At 40.9% G+C, this 23,260-nt stretch overlaps 1 protein-coding gene and 2 long non-coding RNA genes across 4 annotated transcripts in view; 1 reads left to right on the forward strand and 2 right to left on the reverse strand.

Moving 5' to 3' along the window:
* Positions 1–23,260, reverse strand: part of LOC126912042 (uncharacterized) — a 186,540-nt gene that overhangs the window by 99,054 nt on the left and 64,226 nt on the right. The gene's annotated exons all lie outside the window — the stretch shown is intronic.
* Positions 1–23,260, forward strand: part of LOC126912036 (uncharacterized) — a 68,664-nt gene that overhangs the window by 28,713 nt on the left and 16,691 nt on the right. The gene's annotated exons all lie outside the window — the stretch shown is intronic.
* LOC118280192 (fatty acyl-CoA reductase wat-like) lies at positions 11,624–20,462 on the reverse strand. The gene is made up of 10 exons (XM_050702187.1): positions 20,231–20,462; positions 19,174–19,264; positions 18,264–18,386; positions 17,548–17,672; positions 16,707–16,865; positions 15,753–15,862; positions 15,095–15,162; positions 13,282–13,459; positions 12,666–12,849; positions 11,624–12,026 (listed from the first exon to the last, which is right to left on the reverse strand). The coding sequence occupies exons 1-10, from the start codon at positions 20,398–20,400 to the stop codon at positions 11,663–11,665; spliced, it is 1,572 nt and encodes a 523-aa protein (XP_050558144.1). The 5' UTR covers positions 20,401–20,462; the 3' UTR covers positions 11,624–11,662.

Below are 23,260 nucleotides of genomic sequence, written 5' to 3' on the forward strand. Positions count from 1 at the left end.
TAATACCTATAGCTAGTCAAAAATCTAACACCTCAAAAACATTTTCGGACTTGGTAATCGAACCTGAGACCAAACGAATTACTCAGCAGTGTTTTCCCCACACATACAAACATACAAACGACAAATTATGATGATTGTATAATAATGATTTATTTAAACAACATGTACCTCTTATTTGAAAGGGATGGGCAGTATTTGTCTAACAGGTAACAAAAAGGCTTTATTAATTTTGTTCCAATATTTATTTAGTGGGAGGTGCCGGTAATCAAAAGGATTGTTTTACAACGCGTCTTGTGTTTGACTCCCGGGTCGGGCAAAATATTAATGAGGGTTTTTTTTTATAATATCCCGGTCATCATCGGAGGTTTAAACACACCCGCTTCTCATGCGTAAGGGTTGGAAAGCTACCAATGGCAAAGTACCAATGTGACTTTGATCCGAGTTACATGTACTTTCTAAGATTATTTAGAGACCACTGACAGAAGGCGAAGGAAAACATCGTGAGGAAAAAAAGGCTTATAATTTCTGATTTATAAGTCTGAAATCGCCGGTAATCATTGAACAAGCGTAGTGATTAATGCTCAAATCTTTTCTATGTGAGATGAGGCCTTTGGTCAACAGTGAACACGCTTACTTAATGCGGGTTGGCGATTTCAAACTTATAATCAGAAATGATAAGCCCAGGTTTCCTACGATGTTTTTTTACCGTTTGTCAGTGGTGTCTAAATCATCTTAGAAAGTGCATATAACTCGGAAAAAGTCACATTGCTACTTCGCCGTTGGTAGTACTTTCGAACCCGCATTGCATGAGAAGCGGGAGTCTTAAGCCTACGGGTCAATGACATATATACTACCTCACAGAGTCCTCCCTATGAATACAATCGCGAGATTGGATTAGGCTTCCGGTAACCTCACTCACACAATGTAAGTGTTGTTTCACGTTAGTTTTCTGCTCGGCCGTGGTATCACTCCGGTCGAGTCGGCCCATTCGTGCCGATGCATGGCTCTCCCACACTTAAAGCCTTGCTTACCTTTTCTCTTTTGAAGATACAAGGATTCCAAATTCTTTGTTTAAGGCATATCACGAATCTTGCTTCAGTCCCGTCTCGACCGCTAATGACAAGCGGACACAGGGCGCGCAATATGTCAAATTCTTTTAGATATCGTCAAAGATTAAGTATGTGGTGATGTCAGGGTAGAAGACATTTGTCACTAACATCTACTCTTGTTGTTCCGGAGCTGCGGACTACCTAGCGGGTTTACCGGGGCTCCGGCTCGAAAAGCAGGAGTAGGAACGGGGTGGTTTTTGTCAGTAAGAGTCTGACACTCCCTCTCGCCTCGCCCAAGGCGGGAGAAGTCATTGGATGATTTTCCCACATCAAAAAAAAATCTACTCTTACCGCGGATGTCGTATACCCGACTAAGGGACTACACATTAGACAGAGACCAAATTTAAATTGAGGAAAGCAGCGCTCTCTGATTAAACCTGAACCTTTTATACTGCGATTTCTGACATCATGTGTCTTCATCATCATCATCAGTCCGTGACAGTCCACTGCTGGACTATGAGCCTCCTCTACATAAGAGGGTTTGCCATAATCTCCGCAGGCAGGCGGGTTGGAGATCGCAGTATAAAAGGTTCAGGTTTATCAGAGAACGCTGCTGCCCGGTCTCTGTCTAATGTGTAGTCCTTTACAGTCGAATTTAAAAACAGATTTTAGTCCAAAATCTCTGTATCAATTTGTTTTTAACAGAAACTACACATAAGAATGACAAAAAACGATTTTTATTCACAGATTTTGTATTGAGATCTATCATTAACCTTGAGGAATATGACATACATAGGTAACTACTTAGCTACTCCGGCATGATTTCACGCGCACTGCTCGGCTCCTATTGATCGTAGCGTGATGTTAAATAAAAGCCTATAGCCTTCCTCGATAAATGGACTAACGAACGTCAAAAATAATTATTCATAATCAGACCAGTAGTTCCTGAGATTAGTGCGGCCAAACAAAGAATAAAATCTTCAGCTTTAAATACAAGTGTAGATGTAAAAATTACGCTAGTTGGATCACCTAATATTTTGTCATAAGTCTATACCTTCTGCAAAAATAATCTATGGCACCCCCTTTTTAAAAGTATCGCTAGCAATTATAATTTGCGGGCGAACCCGCGCGTCCGTCATAGTATGTCATATATTCGCGCTATGTTTTAATACAAGGGCTCGGTATGTCAATGTGTATGCCTCAAATCGTTGTATTATAGTATAAACTTGTCTGTTTGTCTGTCTTTTTATTGGATAAGGATGGGGTAGACGGATGAGCTGATGGTAAGCTGTGTTTTAAGGGGGAAATCATCCAATGATTCTCCCGCCCTTGGGCGAGGCGAGAGGGAGTGTCAGGCTCGTACAGACTAAAAACCACCCAGTTCCTACTCCTGCTTTTTGACACGGAGCCCCAGTAAACCCGCTAGCTAGTCTGCAGTACGATGGTAAGCTATCGCGTTACAAGTGCGTTGCTGGCTTTTTGGGGGTTAGGGATTTAAGGCTCGGGGATTGGGAAGATTCGGAAGGGCCAAATTGGGAAGGAGGGTGATTCGGCCGCCGGTGACCTCACTCACACAACGAAACACAACGCAAGCGTTATTTCACGTCGGTTTTCTGCTCGGCCGTGATATCACTCCGGTCGAGCCGGCCCATTCGTGCCGAAGCATGGGTCTCCCACACTTAAATTATAAATCATATTTAGATCGGTTGTTTATTTTACAATGTTTTTAAGTACCTATAATCAAAATATAGATAAGAAATTCAGACAAACTCTGGTGCAAAGACTATAGTTAAAACTGAAACTTAAACTTTTTTCATTGGAGGACTTTTTTAATTGATTCTCCGGTTAAAAATTTTGTTCATACCATACCAAGTCGCTGAAAAACCAACTTTATTTTCCACTACATACGTTTTAAAATCGACTGCCGACTAAATCGCGAAATATGCCCTCTGATATTTTCTTTTTGTTAAAGTAAAATGTGCTTTGTTTTAAATAGTTATAAGGTTGTATTTTGGATTAATGTTCGTGGTCTCAATACTTGTATGTTTTTAAGGCAGCCATTTTGAAAAATTACAAAAATCTTTTCATTTTTCGCCGACTAATTGTGTTCTTGGGATCAATTTTTGTTTTTCAAAAAACAAGTAAGCAAGATGCAATACTCGTATGATGACAGTAGAGTAGAATACATGTATCGCCCCTACTCTTCCCGTGGGTGTCGTATACCCTCCTAATGGTGCTTTGTAACTATGCCACCAAGATGTAATAGCTAAGGTGTGAAACTGTGCGACCGTTTCCACTTATACTGAACTATGTAGCTGTGCGAGTAAGATGTGTTATAAAGATGCACAGCCGCAAAGTAACTGACCTGTGCGAGAAAGATGCGCAGCTCGAGTATGCGATGTATCGATAGTAGGGACGCCATCCATAGCACGCATCTTTCCATATAAAAACGTAGCTGATCTAAATCTGTTTCCACCAGTGCTAAGCTATGTGTAATAATGAATATGATTGGCGGAAGCCAAATGCATCCACAGCATCCCGGCAACGCACCTGTGACTCCTCTGGTGTTGCGGGTGTCCATGGGCGGCGCTGATCGCTTACCATCAGGTGACTCGTTTGCTCGTTTGCCTCCTATTCCATAATAAAAAAACGTAGCATAGCACATCTCTGGTGGAGAAGCACCCATAGACTTGGATTTTGACAGTGAAATAGCTTCTATTAATTCCTCGCACAGCTACATAGCTTAGTATCACTGGAAACGGTCACATAGTTTCACAGCTTAGCTATTACATCTTCGCAGCATAGTTACATAGCACATCTCTGGTGGCAAAGCTCCCTTTTTTTTTGAGGGGGTAAAATCATCCAATGACTTTTCTCGCCTTGGGAGAGGCGAGTGGGAGTGTCAGACTCTTACTAAGTAAAAACCACCCCGTTCCTACTCCTGCTTTTCAAGCCGGAGTCCCGGTAAACCCGCTAGGTAGTTCGCAGCCCCGGATTAGATTATATGGAAAGCTTACCTTTAGACTTCGACTTTGACAGTGAAACAGCTTCTATTTCCTTAGTATGAAGTCATCTGACGGTTTAGCTGTCATCTGCTCTCATACACAGTGACTCGTTGAATAAACATACCCACATACGTCTACTGGCGAGTTAAATGGACATTTGACTTTTATTTATTAATGGAATAAGAGGCAAACGAGTAGACGAATTTATTTGATGAGTTCTCTTAAGTTTGAAAAATATTATGCTGTGAAAACTGCATTAAAATCGGTTCAGCTAAACGCGACATAATAGTGCATAAGCGTAAACATACATACAGGTCAAACTAAGAACCTTTCTTTTTTTACCACCCATACATATACAAGCTATTTAAGCATAGTTCTATAAATACATGTCATTTCTCGGGGACTTCAGCAATTTCTTAACAGACTCTAGTAACAAAAATGTACTACAAACTGACTGACAAAATATTTCGACTTTTCAATACAATGAAAATCACACTTTCATTCATAGATTTAATGATCACCTTAATTTCGATTTATTCTGGCCAAATAATTCTGCCATTTGACGTGATAATCTGATGACGTCATAAGACACTATTTAATACAAAATTTTTAGGAAATATCATTTTTGACGTTTTAATAAAAGTATATAATTTGACTAGTAGGAAACTAGCCTATTCTACATGCATATGACACCCAGACCCGAAACCTCAATTTGTGGATCACACAAAGAGTTACTCCGTGCGAGAATCGAACTCACTTCGCTTTGCACGAAAGCCAGTTGCTCAGGCACCAATGAAAACGGTAGAAATGCAATTCATCATTGTACATATTTCTAAAAAAAAAAAAAATCTTATTAGACCACAGTACCCACAGGACCACAGTAATATCTATTATCTAACTTAACCAATACTTAAAAAATAAGAGTAGCAGCGCGACAATCGCCGCGTCTTTGTGTCGCGGAATGCTGCTCATGAATATGAGCCTTTAGCATGGCTTGAAACTAGTCGAGTTCCTCGTCAAACAGTTACGTGAGTAAGCCGATAACATAATAATTAATTTAGTATGTCTCACGAAAGTTACAATAAAATTACTTAAAAAATACATCCTAACTTAATTAAATTAAATCGACAAGCCAAAAAAACGTCCGTTCGACTCGCCAGTGGCCGATCAAGAAACACGGCTCTCTCAACAATACGTACTAAATGAGCGGCCATCTTGGAAAAAAAAACGAACATCACATCTATTCTTTATATCCTGTGAATTTGTGTTAAGTCAATAATCATTATAATATTTACTTTTGACCGACTCGTTGGTGTACAGCGGCCGTGGGATCGATATCCGGGTCGGGTAAAGTGTTATTGGGGTTTTGGGTTTTGTGTCCAATGTATGGTAAGCAAAAGAAAAGAGTAGATTATATTTATCACCACCTCTATTCTTCTCGTGGGTGTCATATACCCGACTTAGGGTGCTTTTCTACCAGAGATGTGCTATGCTACGTTGTTGTGGATGCGTTTGGTATCCACCAATCATATTCATTGGTACACATAGCTTAGCACTGGTGGAAACGGACTCAACTAAGTTATGTTTTTATATGGAAAGATGCGTGCTGTGAATGTCATCCCTACTACCGATACATCGCCTACTCGAACTGCTCATCTTACTCACATAGCTACATAGCTTAGTATTAGTAGAAACGGTCACATAGTTTTACAGCTTACCTATTATATTTTCGTAGCATAGCTACATAGCACATATCTGGTAGAAAAGCAGACTAAGGGACTACACATTTGACAGACAGCAGCGCTCTCTGATAAACTTGTGATCTCCAACCATGAAATAGAGAAACTAGAAGAAGTCATTTCAGTCACATTGTAAAGTGTGGGAGAGTCCATGCTTCGGCACTGCTGGGCCGGCCCGACCGAAAGTGATTTCACGGCCGAGCAGAAAGAACCGACGTGAAACAACGCTTACGTTGACCCTGTAAGTGTGAGTGAGGTTACCGGAGTACATAATATTACATCCCCTAACCTCAATCCCCGAGTCCCCAACAATCCTTAAAATTCTGACAACCAAAATTAAAGAAAAAAATTACCTATGATCTAAAATTATAAATAATACGAACGCTTGTGTGTATGTTTGTTACTCAATCACGTCAAAACGGCTGAAAGGATCGAGATAAAATTTGGAACAGGGATAGATTATAGTCTGAAATAACACATAAGCTACTTTTTATCCCACAGGAATACGCACAAAGCCGATGCAAGAAGTTAGTTTGCAATGACTTTGCCAAATCAATTTTAAAATGTCGTCAATAAATCATTCACACTAGAATTTTGTAACAAAACGTATCCTTTTAATGTCATTCACACATTTTTGAATGGAACAGCCATTTTTGAAAAGAGTGTCTTTTGATTGAAAAGTTAAAAGCGACCGTATCCGGGTTGCAAGCTTAGTCATAAATCTAGTTAGTCACATTTTGGGTTGGGACTGTTTTGTAGTGATAGCTATGATGTTAGAAGTTATAAAATATAGCTTTCATTTTGTAATATTGATGATGGAATAAGTTTAGTGATAAGGTAGATGACTAATTTTTATTTTAATGTCCGTCTTGTAGATAATTTTATAATATTACGGCTATCTAACACTAGTAGGCCCAGCATACTTCGTACTACCTCCAACATTTTTTCTCACCTTTTACCTTCTCTGAACCTGCACAAATAATTCAAGACCAAAATCTGCCAAATAGCACCAGCAATTTTCAAACAAAATAAAAAATTAAATTAATCAGTCATTAAATTCTGTGAGATCAGCTTCATGTGTAGGTTGTCTAGGAATTTTACGGACATGCGGCGCGGCTGTTATAATGTCGTATTTGTAAAGAGTGTTCAAATTAGCTCAAAGAGAATAACTAATGCACTTTTTGGCTTACCTACTGGGCGTATTTCGCTTTTTTTTTTTTTGTATATTGTCAGACAAAATAAATATATGGTTTTAACACTAAATTCGCTGCCATAGAATCTATTCAATATTAAAGCATAGCTACCAATACAGCACACACCCAACATGGAGAAAGGAATGTAAGGGCAGGAAATCGCAAAATAGTTTTTTGTCAAAACTAAGGCAGGCATTGTCAAGCGACCCTTTTGTCAGAGCGCCGATACTATCGATGTATTCGTATTTATCGGTTTTGTATTTAACACGGGGGTTTTGAATCGATTCCCGGTCTAGTTTAAGTTAGTAAAGGTTTTTGGATTTTGTAAATTCTTTGTAAAGAAAGTGCTGTGTGTGTTGAAGATTTTACTAATCTTATTGTAAGTGTGAGAGCCATGCTTCGGCACGAATGGGCCGGCTCGACCGGAGTGATACCACGGCCGAGCAGAAAACCGACGTTAAACAACGCTTGCGCTGTGTGAGTGTGGTTACCGGAAGCTCAATTACACCCCTTCCCGATCTTCCCTATAACCATTTAAACAACCTTTAAATTCCTAATCCCTAAAAGGCCGGCAACGCACTTGTAGCGCCTTTGGTGTTCCAAGTGTCCATGGACGGCAGCGATTGCTAACCATCAGGTAATCCGTTAGCTCCTTTACCGGCTTATATGATTTTTTTTTTATTACATTTTATAATACGCGTTACCTCCAAAAATTTTGTCAATAGTTTAGCCACGAGTCAAAATAATAATTTGTCCAAATCAAAAAGGCAGAATGCAAAGCATTAGTTTTACCTTCTCTACTCTTACCGCATTTGTCCTAAGAACTGACTAAGGAACTATACATAGTACAAAATTTTACAAAGACCGAGAAAAATCGCGGTCACAGTTATACCAGAAACCTAATCCACCTGCCAAGCTACCGCCTCTTACTAAGAAGTCATAGGTCTATAGCCATCCATCCCTATTGCATCATTTATTTAAAACGATTGATATCAATAATGTTATGCAACGTTCTTCCTGTCTGCCAAGTGATGTCGGATCACAAACTCTGTATTGTTAAAATATCTCCGATCTGTCAAAATCATTTACCGACCGACATGTCCAATCGTGGCCAAATTGTAGTCACAAAAACTGTCAGCAGGGGGCTCTGTACATAATAATTAGTAAGACCTCACACTCAGGAACAAAACGGACATCTACACTACATGAGCTGCTGTTTACATGTGAACATTAGCTCATGACGATACCTAAGTACGTGTGTCGCCTGGACAGTCAACCTCGCTACATCCTTGTTGACTGGACATCTACACTACATGAGCTGCTGTTTACATGTGAACATTAGCTCATGACGATACCTAAGTACGTGTGTCGCCTGGACTGTCAACCTCGCTACATCCTTGTTGACTGGACATCTACATTAGATGAGCTGCTGTTTACATGTGAACATTAGCTCATGACGATACCTAAGTACGTGTGTCGCCTGGACAGTCAACCTCGCTACATCCTTGTTGACTGGACATCTACACTACATGAGCTGCTGTTTACATGTGAACATTAGCTCATGACGATACCTAAGTACGTGTGTCGCCTGGACAGTCAACCTCGCTACATCCTTGTTGACTGGACATCTACACTACATGAGCTGCTGTTTACATGTGAACATTAGCTCATGACGATACCTAAGTACGTGTGTCGCCTGGACAGTCAACCTCGCTACATCCTTGTTGACTGGACATCTACACTACATGAGCTGCTGTTTACATGTGAACATTAGCTCATGACGATACCTAAGTACGTGTGTCGCCTGGACAGTCAACCTCGCTACATCCTTGTTGACTGGACATCTACACTACATGAGCTGCTGTTTACATGTGAACATTAGCTCATGACGATACCACGTGTGTCGCCTGAACAGTCAACCTGGCTACATCCTCGTTGACTGGACATCTACACTACATGAGCTGCTAAGTACGTGTGTCGCCTGACAACGTCGGTGTCCGAAAAACTCGCCAGTCGACATCACATTATCCACCATTTTGGCTTCTGAATTTTTAATTACAACGTTTTTTCCCGCGCTCGCCTCTCATTGGTCGAGACGATACGATGACAACAACGCGGTTTTTTATGCGTATGCGCACTCAAATGTTCTTAGAAGTTAATTAACTAAATAAATAATTTTTAAAATGATGCCCGCTCCTGTTGGCTAATGATTTGAGAAAATTGCTCGGATACCCACTCATTTGATCTATGGGTATTATAAGAATGAGCGGCATGTCGTCCCGAGTTCATTTTCTGGTTGTCGAAAATTGTGTCTTGCGTTTTTTTTTTGTCAAAATACATATGTCTGTAGTAAGAAATGTATTTTTTTTTTTGTATGTAGTATAGTATCTTTGCTTATACTTATAACACAAATGGTGAAAAGTGGGTGTACATTGTATAGCAGCATTAGGTACGTGCCGTAATGTGCACCACTGCCTACCCCTTCGGGGATAAAACGCGTGACGTTGCTTTTTTTTATAGTATCTTTGAAAGAGATATATAAGAGTCGTAGCAATTGGAGTTCCATTGTCTCTGCCTACCCCCATGGAAGACAGGCGTGAAATTAAGTATGTATATTATCTTTGCTTACTCTGTCCAGCGCTTTCTCCCGCTTTGGGCGAGGCGAGAGGGAGTGTCAGACTCTTACTGACTAAAAGCCACACCGTTCCTACTCCTGCTTTTCGAGCTGGAGCCCTGGTAAACCCGCTAGGTAGTCCGCAGCTCCGGATCAGGGTCCTTGGAATGTTAGGTATGCACCTAGTTTTTCTAGAGGTTATTTATCTTTAAACGTTTTGATTAAGCTTGCCCCTTTTGGTTTAGCATGTTCAGTAATTGGAATTTCCCTCATCCTAACAAAAGATCGATGTGATATTTAGTAAATACTCTTGCTAGCGATTTCAATAACCGATCTCAATATATTTTTCCCCTCTAATAATATCTTCTGATTTATTTCGTTGCGGGATCCAAGACAATCATTAATGTCCCTGAGACGCGCCGGACTTCAGTGTTCCGGTGTTTTCATGGTTGTATCTACTGTAGATCCTGGTGCACAGGAGTAGCAGCGGCTTATGAGGTTGTGGCGGGCTTGTACTGAAAAATACCCGATGTCAATCCAAAATCTTTAGATTAATCGATTTTTGACAATAGTTCTATGGTGTGGGGGAGTCATGATTCGCCACAAATGGGCCGGCTCGACCGGAGTGGTACCACGGCCGAGCAGAAAATTGACGTGAAACAACGCTTGCGTTTTGTGAGTGAGGCACAATTACACCCTTTCCCAATCTTCCTAATCCCCAATATCAAAATAATCCTTAAATTCCTAACCGCCAAATTGCCGGTAACGCACTTTCGAGTGATCCCTGTAGTGTTGTGTCACTTTTGTATGATTTGAAATCAAGAACCATGCGGTACCAAGTATTTGGTACCAATTTTTTTTAAACGTATTTCAAGCTGAAACTTTGTGTAGAGATTCTATTCAACCTGTAGGTATTCATCAGCGCTTCTTGATGTATATGGGTATTTTGTTACTCGCTGTATACATATAACTATAAAAATGGTTTAATACTTCATACTAACCCTTGAATTACTATCCAAATACCGTTAGTTTACAGCTAAATGTAATTAACAAGTACGAACAAGCAAACTAACACGACATTTCCGATGAATACCAGTAATAGCAGGGAAAACACAAGATAAATAATTAAATACCGCATTAATCCATGTTTTTTTAAAGTTAACAGGTAATGTGCAAGTTATATTTTTCTTGTGAAACCGTTTTAATGAGCTGTAGGATACCAATCAATGGGTTTATGTTTGATTTCCATCGAGGTAGTTGTGGGAAAAATTTGATTATATTGTACTTATGTTCATAGAAAATAACTGTTCCAATAACTTGTGATAATAAACGTAATTTTATTATTATTTATAACTGATTTTAAACCAAAGTCTTTGGATTAGTCTTAATTTTTTGACAGAAACAAAATTTTTTTGGTGTACCTTATCCTTAAAATCTACTGGCTGTAACTATGATACTAATCAATGACAGAAACGGTCATATAGTGTCACAGCTTATGCTATTACATCCTTGGTAAGCATAGCAGACATATCATGTCAATTGTGGAAAAGCAACAGACATACATAACCGGCAAAAAACCAGTAACGCACTTGTAACGCCACTGGTGTTGCGGGTATCCATGGGCAACGCTTATTGATTACCATCAGGTGATCCGTCTGCTCGTTTACCGGCTTATACAATAAGAAGTTCAATTCACAAGTAGATATACGACTTGAGGTAATCGACATTAGTTAAAATCTTTAGCAATTTTGTACATTGACCATGCTATCTTGATTTTAATTCTTGAGTAATCGATTTTAAAATGTCTAGAAAATAATGTGGATATGACAGTTTTTTTAGAATACTACTGATAATTTACAAATATTTTGCAATATAGACAGTAGCGACATCTATGAGTTTGAAGACGCATTAACAGCGACTTTAAACATTTCAACTTCAGAACGCGAAGTTATAACTTGTTAGTAACAGCGCTCAAAACTAGATGGCAGCACATGCACGTAAAATAAAACAAAGAAAATTATTACAAAAACACTGTTATTTATTACTCAACTACAAAATTATATTAAAAACCAAAAACGAAACTAAATAATAACTTAAATAAACAATAGAAAAGTAGTAAAATAACTGCGAAAAACACGAAACTTATGACATAGGTTGTGATACGAAATATTAGCTGTTTTTTCATTCCTTTTTGTGTCGTATTAAGACCATCTTTCACAATATATTTGCGTAGACCGACACACCATAAAACAATGAGATCTGTCCACTCCAAATCTGAGACATCACAATGGTAAATAACTCTGTCAGATTTTGACAAACTCTGAAACAATTGCAAGGCGTTTGTGTCGTTAAATATCCATCCATGATTTGAGTAGAATGCTATCGTCGACGCCATTTTTGTCACCGTTGTGTATATCTTCTTCAATCTGTGAAATTAAATATAACTTATTTAATAAAGGTCTGGACCCTTAGTACGAGTTTGCTTTACGTTGAACGAAAACGAAACGAGTGCGTTCGGCGCTCTGATTGGTTTGTTTGGTCATCAGAGCGCCGAACCCGCTCTCGTTTCGTTTCAAACTCGTACTAAGGTTACTGGTCGGGGTGGCCAGTAAACTAAACCTAGAGGTTTTAGATATCCGCTTCTTATACATGTGAGCGCATGTTCGAAACCTAGCTACTAACAGCAATGCGATAAATTTTCCGCAAGTGACATAACTGCCTCGTTGGTCGAGTACTCGTAAGTGCGACAATAGGGTCTCGGGTTCGATCCCCGAATCGGCTGGGCTTTTTTCGAAAATTTCTCAGTAGTAGCACGGAATCTGGAATTGTGCCCAGTACATGGTAATAGGCTTCCTATTACATGGGACTTACAACACAAATGGTGAAAATTGTATAGCGGAATTAGGTACGTGCCGTAATGTGCACCTCTGCCTACCCCTTCGGGGATGAAAAGGCATGACGCTGCTCATTTATGACATAACTACCAAAACTCCCCAACTTTATAAACAAGATAGATGCAAAAGCAATAACCACTATTTCATCAGACAGCAGCCAAAACCAAATACCTGGGCGGTTTCTTCATCAGGACACAGGCACCATCAGCCAGGTTAGCAGGTATGGTGTGCAGCAGGAAGCTGACGAGCTGATGCAGCCACAGGTAAGGAGACTGGACCACGAAGCAGTACCAGATAGCGTGGGGAGATACTATAGTTCTTCGAGCTACGTTATTTAGGATGTTGGTTAGACCACCTGGAAGAAAATGGTGATCAGGGGATCTACTCTAATTCAACGAAAAACGAAGTTTCGTCCGAATCTTCGCAGATTGCATACTACAATTCTATTTATTGCGAACCTTTGTGAACAAAAATGAACAAATGAAATAAATAGGTTTTGATAGGAAATTAAAAATAAAACATTATTTCAAGTAATTCTATTAGTAAATCAATAAAACCTGATGAAACTATTGGATGATTATGGATTGACTAGTTATTAAGGATTAATTATTGAAATAAAAGGACGGAGCGTGGTTTGAACGATGACTGTAGATTGGGTCTCCGGTAACCACACTCACACAACCCAAGCGTTGTTTCACGTCGGTCTTCTGCTCGGCCGTGGTATCACTCCGGTCGAGCCGGCCCATTCGTGCCGAAGCATGGCTCTCCCACACCTCCTTTTACATACCCCAAGTCAGATGATTCCTCTTGCTAGTAGCGACGTGGTAGATCTTGGTAGCTCCCTTGGAGGCTGCAGCAGCTACTATGGCAGTGTTGTTCACATAGTCCACTGGTACGAAGTCTATCCTGATGTCCTGGACTGACTGGAGGGAGTGGATCACTCCCATCATGCAGCCTAGGGTGATCTGGAAGAGGGAAATTTACTTTTTAGTTTTTTTTTCTTATTGCCCAATTATGACACCTAAACGCCTAGGTTTAGCGGATACAATATTATGGTGCAAAAGAGTCTGAAAGTCTGAGGAAAAAATATTTGAAATAATTATTAATAAGGTTAGGCATTATGTCGCTTGCGGGAAAATAGCTAAGAATAATTATTAATCTAAACTAACACATTATTTACAACGAAAAATACCAAAAAAATAAGTTTTAAAAACTAACTTAAAACTAAAATAAAGGCAATAGGCGTGGTTTGTGGTTAGGCGTCGAAGTCTCGTCCGCATCGCTGTCATTGGGGAAGTTCCCAGAAGACTGGCCGCATTGCCACGTTGTATGGCAATGCTTATCTTTTGGCCGTGAAATAGCCAGCCTTCTTCACGCGTAGAGTCGAATAGCTTATGTGCAATTTCTTTATATAGAGAATGTGCACCAGGACCCCATGGCCCAAGTGTTTCGACCCCAAACGGCTCAAAACAATAATTGCCAACTAAGTTAGAATATTTCGCTTGAGGTCCTTGCCGCGGAAGCAGTCCGCAAAGCGCATGCAGCAGTCTAGAAGGTGAGATGGCGTAGGGTTCTACACACGTTCCCACACCATACCATCTTCCAAGGCAGCAACGACATACCATCTGGTCTCTTTTTAACGTACCAAACCTAGGTTCTAATTCGGCTGTGTACGTGGGAGGCGAGAGCACGACGAATAATGTCGTTTGCTGGCATACGACTTATGCGGCCAGCACTTCTACGAATGAAAGACCATGGTGTCCCGAGCCATCGACTCTTTCTCCACAGTGACAACAATGCGCTAGAGACACAGGGAGCAGCCAACCGTAAGCACACAGCTAGCCGGAAGTAATGTCATCCAAATAGTTCCTATGTAGGGTGACGGGAGCGCCTGGGTTTTCAATGATTAACTCTCCCACAGCCAATAAGCGAGCTCGCTCTGCAGCATTAGAAGAAGAGTTGATTATGACTCACGAATAATACTGCACAGCGGCACGTCCCATTGTCATGAGAAGAATGAACAGGTTCAGTAAGTGGACAGGCCATTTTCCAAGCTTCCACTGCATCAGTCAAACACGGCACCTCAAAACTAGCCAGTGATGGAGAACGAATTTTCCTGACTAATTCAGAGGTACTGTGGACCATGAGAGAAATGCTGGCGGCTAATACTTATTTTGCGGACGCCGAGCTCACCCATGCGAATGGGAAGGGTACTTGTTGCCAAGCACGGTCATCTAAAGCCAATTAAGTATGGATGATAATGTGTGTCTTAAATCAGTAGTCTTAAGTTAATTAAACCCCTACCCCATCTTTCCGATCTTGAATCCTTAAAAATTCTTCTCGACGCCCAAAAGTCCGTGCAAAGCACTTAACGTTCTGGTGTTTCAGGTGTCCATGGGCAGTGCAATGTTTACAACATCAACATACGTCTGCTCGTTTACCAGCTTATACCATATTAAAAGTTATTACGCCGATGGATTATCATTTTTGAAAAGAACCAGTCGAAAAAGATAATCTCAATTGAAAAAAAATCTCCGAGAGATCGTCAAATTGTTTTAGTTACAAACAGATTTAAAGTGAAATAATTCATTTTCCTTTACCCCACTTGGTCCAAAAACGCTGCTGAGGTCTATCCAGCCGGCGTAGGGTTCTCTTCTTGCACATACCACTGCAATACAGAAGAATATCACATAACATTTTTTTTTTAAAGTTGCCCTACTCTAGGAATTCTCCTGTGTCGTGGGTGCGTTTACAAACATACAAGTTCACATACACATGACACCCAGACCCGAAACAACAAATTATGGATCACACAAAGAGTTGCTCCGTGCAAGATACGAACCGGCTTCACATTGCACGGCTGCCAGTTGCCCAGCCACCACGCTATTTAATGAGTTCAGGAATTTTCAGTAAAGCGCTGTTTCTGGGTTTTCAATTTAAATGATAAGCCATTTATTCCCCTACAGCACCCACCTAGACTCCTACAACTTTACATAGTATGAGTGAGGTTACTGGAGGCCCAATTACCTCCCTTCCCAATCCCGATTCAGCCAACTCCCTTAAATTCCTGCCAGCCCAAAAGGCCGTCGATACACTTGTAACGCCTCTGGTGTTTCGAGTGTCCATGGGCGACGGCGATTGCTTGCCATCAGGTGATCTGTCTGCTCGTTTACACGGTTTATACCGTAAAAATACAGTTTGCTACTTGTTTCATAATTCTTAAAATAAAACTGTTCTCTCTCTTATTTAAGGACTTACCAACAGCTGGTCTGATCACAGAAACAGGTAATTCTTTGGAGTTGATCCTTAGTAACTCTTCTGCGAGCGCCTTCGTGAAAGAATAAGTGTTGGGCCAGTCTTTGATGAGTCTGAAATCAATTTCATCAGTACATTATCATTATATCAGCTGGTGAGTGATAAAACGGTAATACTTTTAAAGCTCCTTGAATAAAGAGGAAACTCTTTATATAGGTGATTGTCAGATTACTGACGATAAAAACACGTGATTGTACTCATGCTTTACAAACAACTTTCCAAAGAAACTTTTTTGTATACTCAACTCATTAGTTTTATTTTTATCATAATAACTAATCTTGGAGGTTATGCAGGAAACACAGACTCCGGCAAAGAATTCGACTCCATAGCAGTTCGCGTAAGGCGGCTTGAAGCGAAGCGCTTCGTGCGAGGGGTGGGATATCCACCATGAAACGGTGACCGCTTCGCCGATTGTCTTGTGGTTCGAAGATGGAAAGGACTACGACGGTGGAATCAAGTTGTCTTTATCCTTTTTACAGCACCCGCGGAAAGAGTAGCGTATTCTTCTTTGACTGCCTCGTTCCTGAGTGCTTGCAATGCGACTGCCGGGCAAGGGGAGACGGCTCGATTCCCGGGCCGGGCAAAGTATTACTGGGCTTTTTTCGGATATTCGAAAATTTCTCAGTGGTAGCACGGAGTCTGGAAATGTGCCCGGAATATGGCAATAGGCCCACCACCTATTACAGGGACTTACCACGAATTGTGAAATGTGGGTGTACACTGGCATTCCTCGCCATAATGTGCACCTCTGCGTTACCCCTTCGGGGATTAAAGGCGTGACGATATATATGTATGTATGTATGAGGTAATTACACAAGGTCGTTTTCAATCACTGATAAATTCATTTCCTAAGAATTTGATAAGACAAATATAGTACTTCTTTACAAAGAAACTCACTCATCCTTAATCCTGTTCAGCCGCTCCTCTTCCAAAGACTCGGCCAGTTCAATCATCAGTTCAGGGCACATGGGACTGGTGTAGAACTCCTCCATGATTTCAGTACCCCCCCTGCTGTAGGTAGCGTGGGAGTATGCTGTCGACATGTAGACGAAAGACCTGGAGAAAATAGAGAATTACGTCATATAGTTTTAAAGAGAAAACATGATCCTAAGTTAAAGTTCAAGGATTTGATTTTGAATGCTTCAGTAACATGGAATGAGTAAAAAGAGGAGATGCCATAATGTGATTGTGCCAGTGCACAATTGTGGCACAAAAACACGGTCCCACACACACACACACAACGTCACGTCTTTTATCCCCGAAGGGGTAGGCAGAGGTGCACGTGCACATTACGGCACGTAATGCCGCTATACAATGTACACCCATATTTTCACCATTTTGTGTTATAAGTCCCGTGTAATTGGGGGTGAGGCTATTGCCATATACTGGACACAATTCCAGACTCCGTGCTACTACCGAGAAATTTTCTAAAATCCGAAAAAATCCCAGTAATACTTTGCCCAACCCGGGAATCGAACCCGAGACCCCTTGTTCGGCAGTCGCACTTGCGACCACTCGACCAACGAGGCAGTCAGTTAAAAAAGAAATTACTTAGACTAAACATGATGACTTTTTTGAGGGGGAAAATCACCCAATGACTTCTCCCGCCTTGGACGAGGCGAGAGGGAGTGTCAGACTCTTACTGACTAAAAACCACCCCGTTTCTTCTCCTGCTTTGAGCCAGAGCCCCGGTAACCTGTTACGTGGTCCGCAGCTCCGGATAAACATGATGACTCACCTCAATCTCCTGCATTGTTTAGCCACCACGATCATCTCCTTCGTACCTCTGACGTTGACCAGAGCAGCAGACCGGAGTGGTTCTTGGAAGGATATGGTGGCTGCTACGTGGAATATGATGTCCACCTGGATATTTCAACAGGTAAATTAATAAGAGGATGATCATGATGTATGGAGTTAGATTTGTATGTCTTTGAGTTTTTTTTTATGGTGTAGCCGGTTAACGAGCTGATAGGTCACCTGATGGTAAGCAATCGCTGTCGTCCATGGACATCCGAATCGCCAGAGGCGTTACAAGTGCTTTGCCGATCTGGCAGGGGTTAAGAATTTAAGGGTTGTTGAGGAATCGGAGATTGGGAAGGGCGGGTAGTTGGGGCTCCGGTAACCTCACTCACACGACCATGAGGCCGCGGTATTACTCCGGTGGAGCCGGCCCATTCGTGGCGAAGCATGGCTCTCCCACACTTGAAAAATACAAGAATTAGTCAAGTCCTAGTCCTTAGTCCTAAAAGGCTGGCAACGCACTTGTAATGCCTCTGATGTTTCGGGTATCTATGAGTGGCGGTTATTGCTTACCATCAGGTGATCCGTCTGCTCGTTTACCGGCAGACATTTTTGGTTCAGCAGTTACTAAACATAAGATTCAGGTTTCGATTATTGGATAAAGGAAATCTTCGTGTTGTGTAATGTTATGTACATCATTTTATATGTAGGTACCTCTTTGATAATAATTCTTCTGTCAGCTTCACTGATGGCCAGATTCTTCTCAGCTAGTTCTCCTATTATGGGAATTATTCTTCTTGTGAAATCTGGTTTCTCTTTCCGAAGTATGTCGTATAGCTGAAATGAATAAAATGCTTGCTAACTGCCGTATCATTAAAATGTCTTTAAACATTTTAATGATTACTCTTAAACTATTCTTTAGTAATGAAAAGCAACGTCACGCCTTTTATCCCAGGCGGGGTAGACAGAGGTGCTCATTACGACACGTAATGCCGCTTTACAATGTACACCCACTTTTCACCATTTGTGTTATAAGTCCCATGTAATAGGGGGTGAGCCTATTGCCATATACTGGACACAATTCCAGACTCCGTGCTACTACTGAGAAATTTCCGAAAAACCGAAAAAAGCCCAGTAATACTTTGCCCGACCCGGGAATCGAACCCGAGACCCCCGTATCCGGCAGACGCACTTGCCACCACTAGACCAACGAGGCAGTCGTCCTTAGTAATGAATTTGTTCCGAAAACAAAAAGGGATGATGACGGGGTATGAAAATTAAAAATCTGTTTAGTCCGTCAGTTAGGCAATGAAAAAATATTAGACACGTATTTTTTTATTTTGTCATAATATAAGATAACAATACTTAGATAAAACGAATCAAAGTTTTGGAGTGGGAGCAAATACGTAATTTTTTACGTATTAAATATACCTAGAAGTGATCGCACGCGATATTTGAAACCGATCTTCGGAAGTATTTGTTTCAAGCATGAAAAGACTGATGACTGTTGATTAAGCGAAAGAAGTGTGTATGATTCGTAGCTATTGGCGTTGCATCGTCTCTGCCTACCTCCATGGGAGACAGGCGTGAGGTTATGTATGTATATATGTATGTATAAACTTACAGGGTCTAGTAATATTTCATCAATTCTTTCTTCGACTGATTTTCCTTTCTTAGGTCGCATCAAAACATATACTTTCTTCAGTTTACAAGTCCTGAAATAAATGCGTTATAATTTAAATTATTTGATACAATATTTGGTCATTTACTGTTGATGACCAAAGCCTAACACGAAGTAACGAAACCATAATATTCATATACATTAATTTTAGTTCAAATTTTATAACTAGATGGCGTTGCCGCAATTAAAAGCGAGCTATGGTTTCGTTACAAGGATTTACATAAGAGTGTGATTTTTTTTGTTATGTGTTGTCGTGTTGAGATCGAAGGAGATCAAATATAATAACCAGCAGTTCAAGCACTAAATATGTAGTTTAATTTGAATTTCAAACCTATTAGTAGCTACATTAGGTCAACAATTACTTCGGTAATAATTAACAATTACAATATTCAGAAGTCATAAAAGCAGAGAACAGTATATCCTGAGTTGCGGACTACCTGACGGGCTATCGGTGGTTGGGAAATTTGAGAGGGAGTGTCAGACTCTTACTGACTAAACAACACCCCGTTATTACTTTTAAGTGTGGGAGAGCTATGCTTTGGCACGCATGGGTCGGCTCGGCCGCAGTGATACCACGGCCGAGCAGAAAACTGACGTGAAACAACGTTTGCGTTGTGTTTCATTGTATGAGTGAGGTTACCGGAGGCCCAATTACCCCCTTCCCAATCCTCGATTCCCCAATATCCCTTAAATTCCTAACCCCTAAAAGATCGGCAACGCACTTGTAACGCCTCTGGTGTTTCGGGTGTCCATAGGTGGTGGTATTAGTTTTTTTTATTAAACACTAGCTGACGTATCACCTGATGGTAAGCAATTGTCGCTGCCCATAGACACTTGAAACACCAGAGGCGTTACAAATGCGTTGCCGTATTTTAGGGGTTAGGAATTTAACGGTTATTGTTCGTAAAATTGCTTACCATCAAATGATCTGTCTGCTCGTTTACCGGCTTATACCATAAAAATACCCTTTTCAAGATCCTGGTAGTTGTGGTTTCCTTACCTGAAGAGTTTCTCCACGAGCTGCTTGCCCAGGAACCCTGATGCTCCAGTCAGGAACACGGTGCTGTCCTTATAAAACTGCTGGACTGTGGAGTCTCCTCGGTCTATCACACTTTTTGTGTCTTTTTGGCAGTCCAGGGCTTTTAAAATCACTTCTTCTGCCGCATCCATGGTAATTTGATTCGGTGTTTAGTATGTTTGTGTTTGATAGTCGGGTTTGTAGTTGAAAATGGCTGGAATGATTTGGTTGATTCTGCTTTTTGAAGGTTTTTTAAATCAGTTTGATTATTGTACTATTTTTATTATTAAATGAGATTCCAAAAGATCCTCCTTTTACCTTACTTCTTTCTGTTTGTCAATACAGTGGACGCAGTCCAAAAAAATTAATCCGTTTGATCCAATCCGTCCGCAGCGTACGATGCGGGTCTGTGGACTTACCTTACCTTAAATAGACGACTCCATTAGTTATTATAATCTTTTGAATAAAATTGTATGCTTTTAAAACAACTCACTTCTAAATTAACTGAAAATTGCGGTCTACTCACGTATAATTTAATGGAGAAAAGCTCTACTAGGTATTCTGCGTGACGCCTCAAGAGCCATCAGAACATCACAGATTGGGCCCAGTAGGTTCTGATTCGGAGCTGCGGACTACCTAGCGGGTTTACCGGGGCTCCGGCTCGAAAAGCAGGAGTAGGAACGGGGTGGTTTTTTGTCAGTACGACACACCTCGCCTCGGCCAAAGCGGGTGAAGTCATTGGATGATTTTCGCACCCTGCTCAAGATGAAGAGTCCCTCTGTGACTTGCAACTAGTAGAGCTTTTCTCCATTAATGTACGTGAGTAAACCGTGATTTTTAGTTAATTTAGTATGTTTCACGATAGTTAAAGAAGTGCTTTAGTGTTAAAAAACCTATCGGAAATTCAGTTTCTCGTTATTTCACACGTAATTATATTATTTTATTTACTTTTTTTTTAATATTTTACGCACAATTTTAATAACAACGCAGTATATAGGGTGACTGGGCAAATCGTTACTTCTTTTTGAACCGTTTTATATAAAGTAGACCTCATGCATATTGGATTAGGGTTCAATTCAGGGGCGTAGCTAGCGCCGTATCTGCCGTATCAATTATACGGGCCCCAGGGCCCTAAACATGGCTTGAGAGACCTTGCCTACTTCTTGACACCGGTGCTTACCAGACACGGAAGTTTCGGCAGATACCTGTTAGTCAGTAAGAGTCTGACACTCTCTCTCGTCTCGTCCAAGGTGCGGGAAAAGTCATTGGATGATTTTCTCCCCACTAAAAAATAAAAAAGGGCCCCAAACTTTTTTTTACATTTGATGGGTCGACGTTTGGCCGCTATCTCACCTGATGGTAAGTGATGATGCGGTCTACGATGGAACACGTCTGCCCATAAGCAACTTATTCACTCGGGCTTTGAAGACACCCAGGTTATACCCATCAGGAAACACAGACTCCGGCCAAGAATTCCACTCTCTAGCAGTAGTAGAAGCTTGAAGCGAAGCGCTTCGTGCGAGTGGGTGGGATATCTACCATGATACGGTGACGCCTCGCCGATTGTCTTGTGGTTCGATGATGGAAAGGACTAGGGGGAATCAGCTAATTTTTGTACGGGCCCCGCCTATCTTGGCTAGCTCTACGCCACTGGTTCACTCTTGAACTTCACCTTTAGTTATTGCGTTGTTAGGACTTAGGTTAGTACTTAGGAGACCTGTTTATGAATCCCTAACATACATATATTATGTAAATGTATGCCATATGACATTAAAGCCGTGTTATGTATTGATTGCACGGTTGGCGCGGTGGCTGGGCAACTGACTGCCGTGCAACGTGTAGCGGGTTGGATCGTCGCACGGAACAACTGTTTGTGTGACCCTCAAATTGTTGTTTCTGGTCTGGGTGTCATGTGTATGTGAACTTGTATGTTTGTAAATGACCCACGATACAGGAGAAAGTCCTAGTGTGGGGTAACGTTTAAAAAGACTAGATACTACTAGATTCTGCAAATGGCTTTGCCCGCGTTCCCGTGGGACAAAAAGCTTAGCTTACTTGTTTTACTAGACCATAATCTAGGTATTTCTGTTTCAAATTTTATCCCGATCCCTTCAGTGATTTTGACGTGAATAAGTAATGAACAAACTATAATAAGATTATTTTTTTTAATCGTTGCTCACACCAGGATTTTCTCCTGTGTAGTGGATGCGTTTACAAACATACAAGTTCACATACACATGACACCCAGACCCGAAACAACAATTTGTGGATCATACAATAAGTTGCTCCGTGCGGGAATCGAACCCGTTACACGTTGCGCGGCAGCCGATTGTTCATTTTGTGTACTGTAAAAACTAAATAATTGAATATGTATATTAAAGGAATTTATGCTTAACCCAAAAGGTCGGCAACGCACTTGTAACGCCTCTGGTGTTTCGGATGTCCATGGGCGGCGGCGATTGCTTACTATCAGGTGAGCCGTCTGCTCGTTTAAATCGGTTTATAGTATAAAAATACCTACCAACAAGTACCAATGTAACTTTTTAGACACTACTGTCAAACGGTTCCGAAAAACATCGTGAGGAAACCTGGACTTATAATTTCTAATTATAAGTTTGAAATCGCCAACCCACATTGAGCAAGCGTGGTGATTAATGCTCAAACCTTCTCCGTGTGAGAAGTCAGTCTTGGTCAGCAGTGGACACTTATAAGCTGGCGTGTCCACTACCCCCCACAATCCTCCCCCAATGACTACACATCGCGAGGTTGGAAGCGACCTGCATACAGCGGTTTCTTGCGAGCCTTCTGCCGTCGAGATCACAAGATCTCGGGTTAGTTAAATATGTCACAAAACTTTAGTTTCGGGATAATACACGGCTTCGAAATTTCGAAAATTCTCAAACATTAAGAACTGTCTAGTCCGTTGAAGCTTCTTAGGCTTTATGAAAAAACTATTGCTTTAATAAACTTTTTTTTTCTAACCCCTATTGCATGGAACTAAACACAAATGGT

This window comes from Spodoptera frugiperda, chromosome 21 (assembly GCF_023101765.2).
Source record: "Spodoptera frugiperda isolate SF20-4 chromosome 21, AGI-APGP_CSIRO_Sfru_2.0, whole genome shotgun sequence".
Classification (NCBI taxonomy): Eukaryota; Metazoa; Arthropoda; class Insecta; order Lepidoptera; family Noctuidae; genus Spodoptera; species Spodoptera frugiperda.

Coding starts and splice junctions, on each gene's coding strand:
- LOC118280192 (XM_050702187.1), bottom strand. CDS start 20,400: ATGGATGCGGCAGAAGAAGTGATTTTAAAAGCCCTGGACTGCCAAAAA. Junction 19,265..20,230: donor CTCGTGGAGAAACTCTTCAG/GTAAGGAAACCA, acceptor CATTTATTTCAG/GACTTGTAAACTGAAGAAAG. Junction 12,850..13,281: donor GAGGAATCATCTGACTTGGG/GTATGTAAAAGG, acceptor ATTTTCTTCCAG/GTGGTCTAACCAACATCCTA.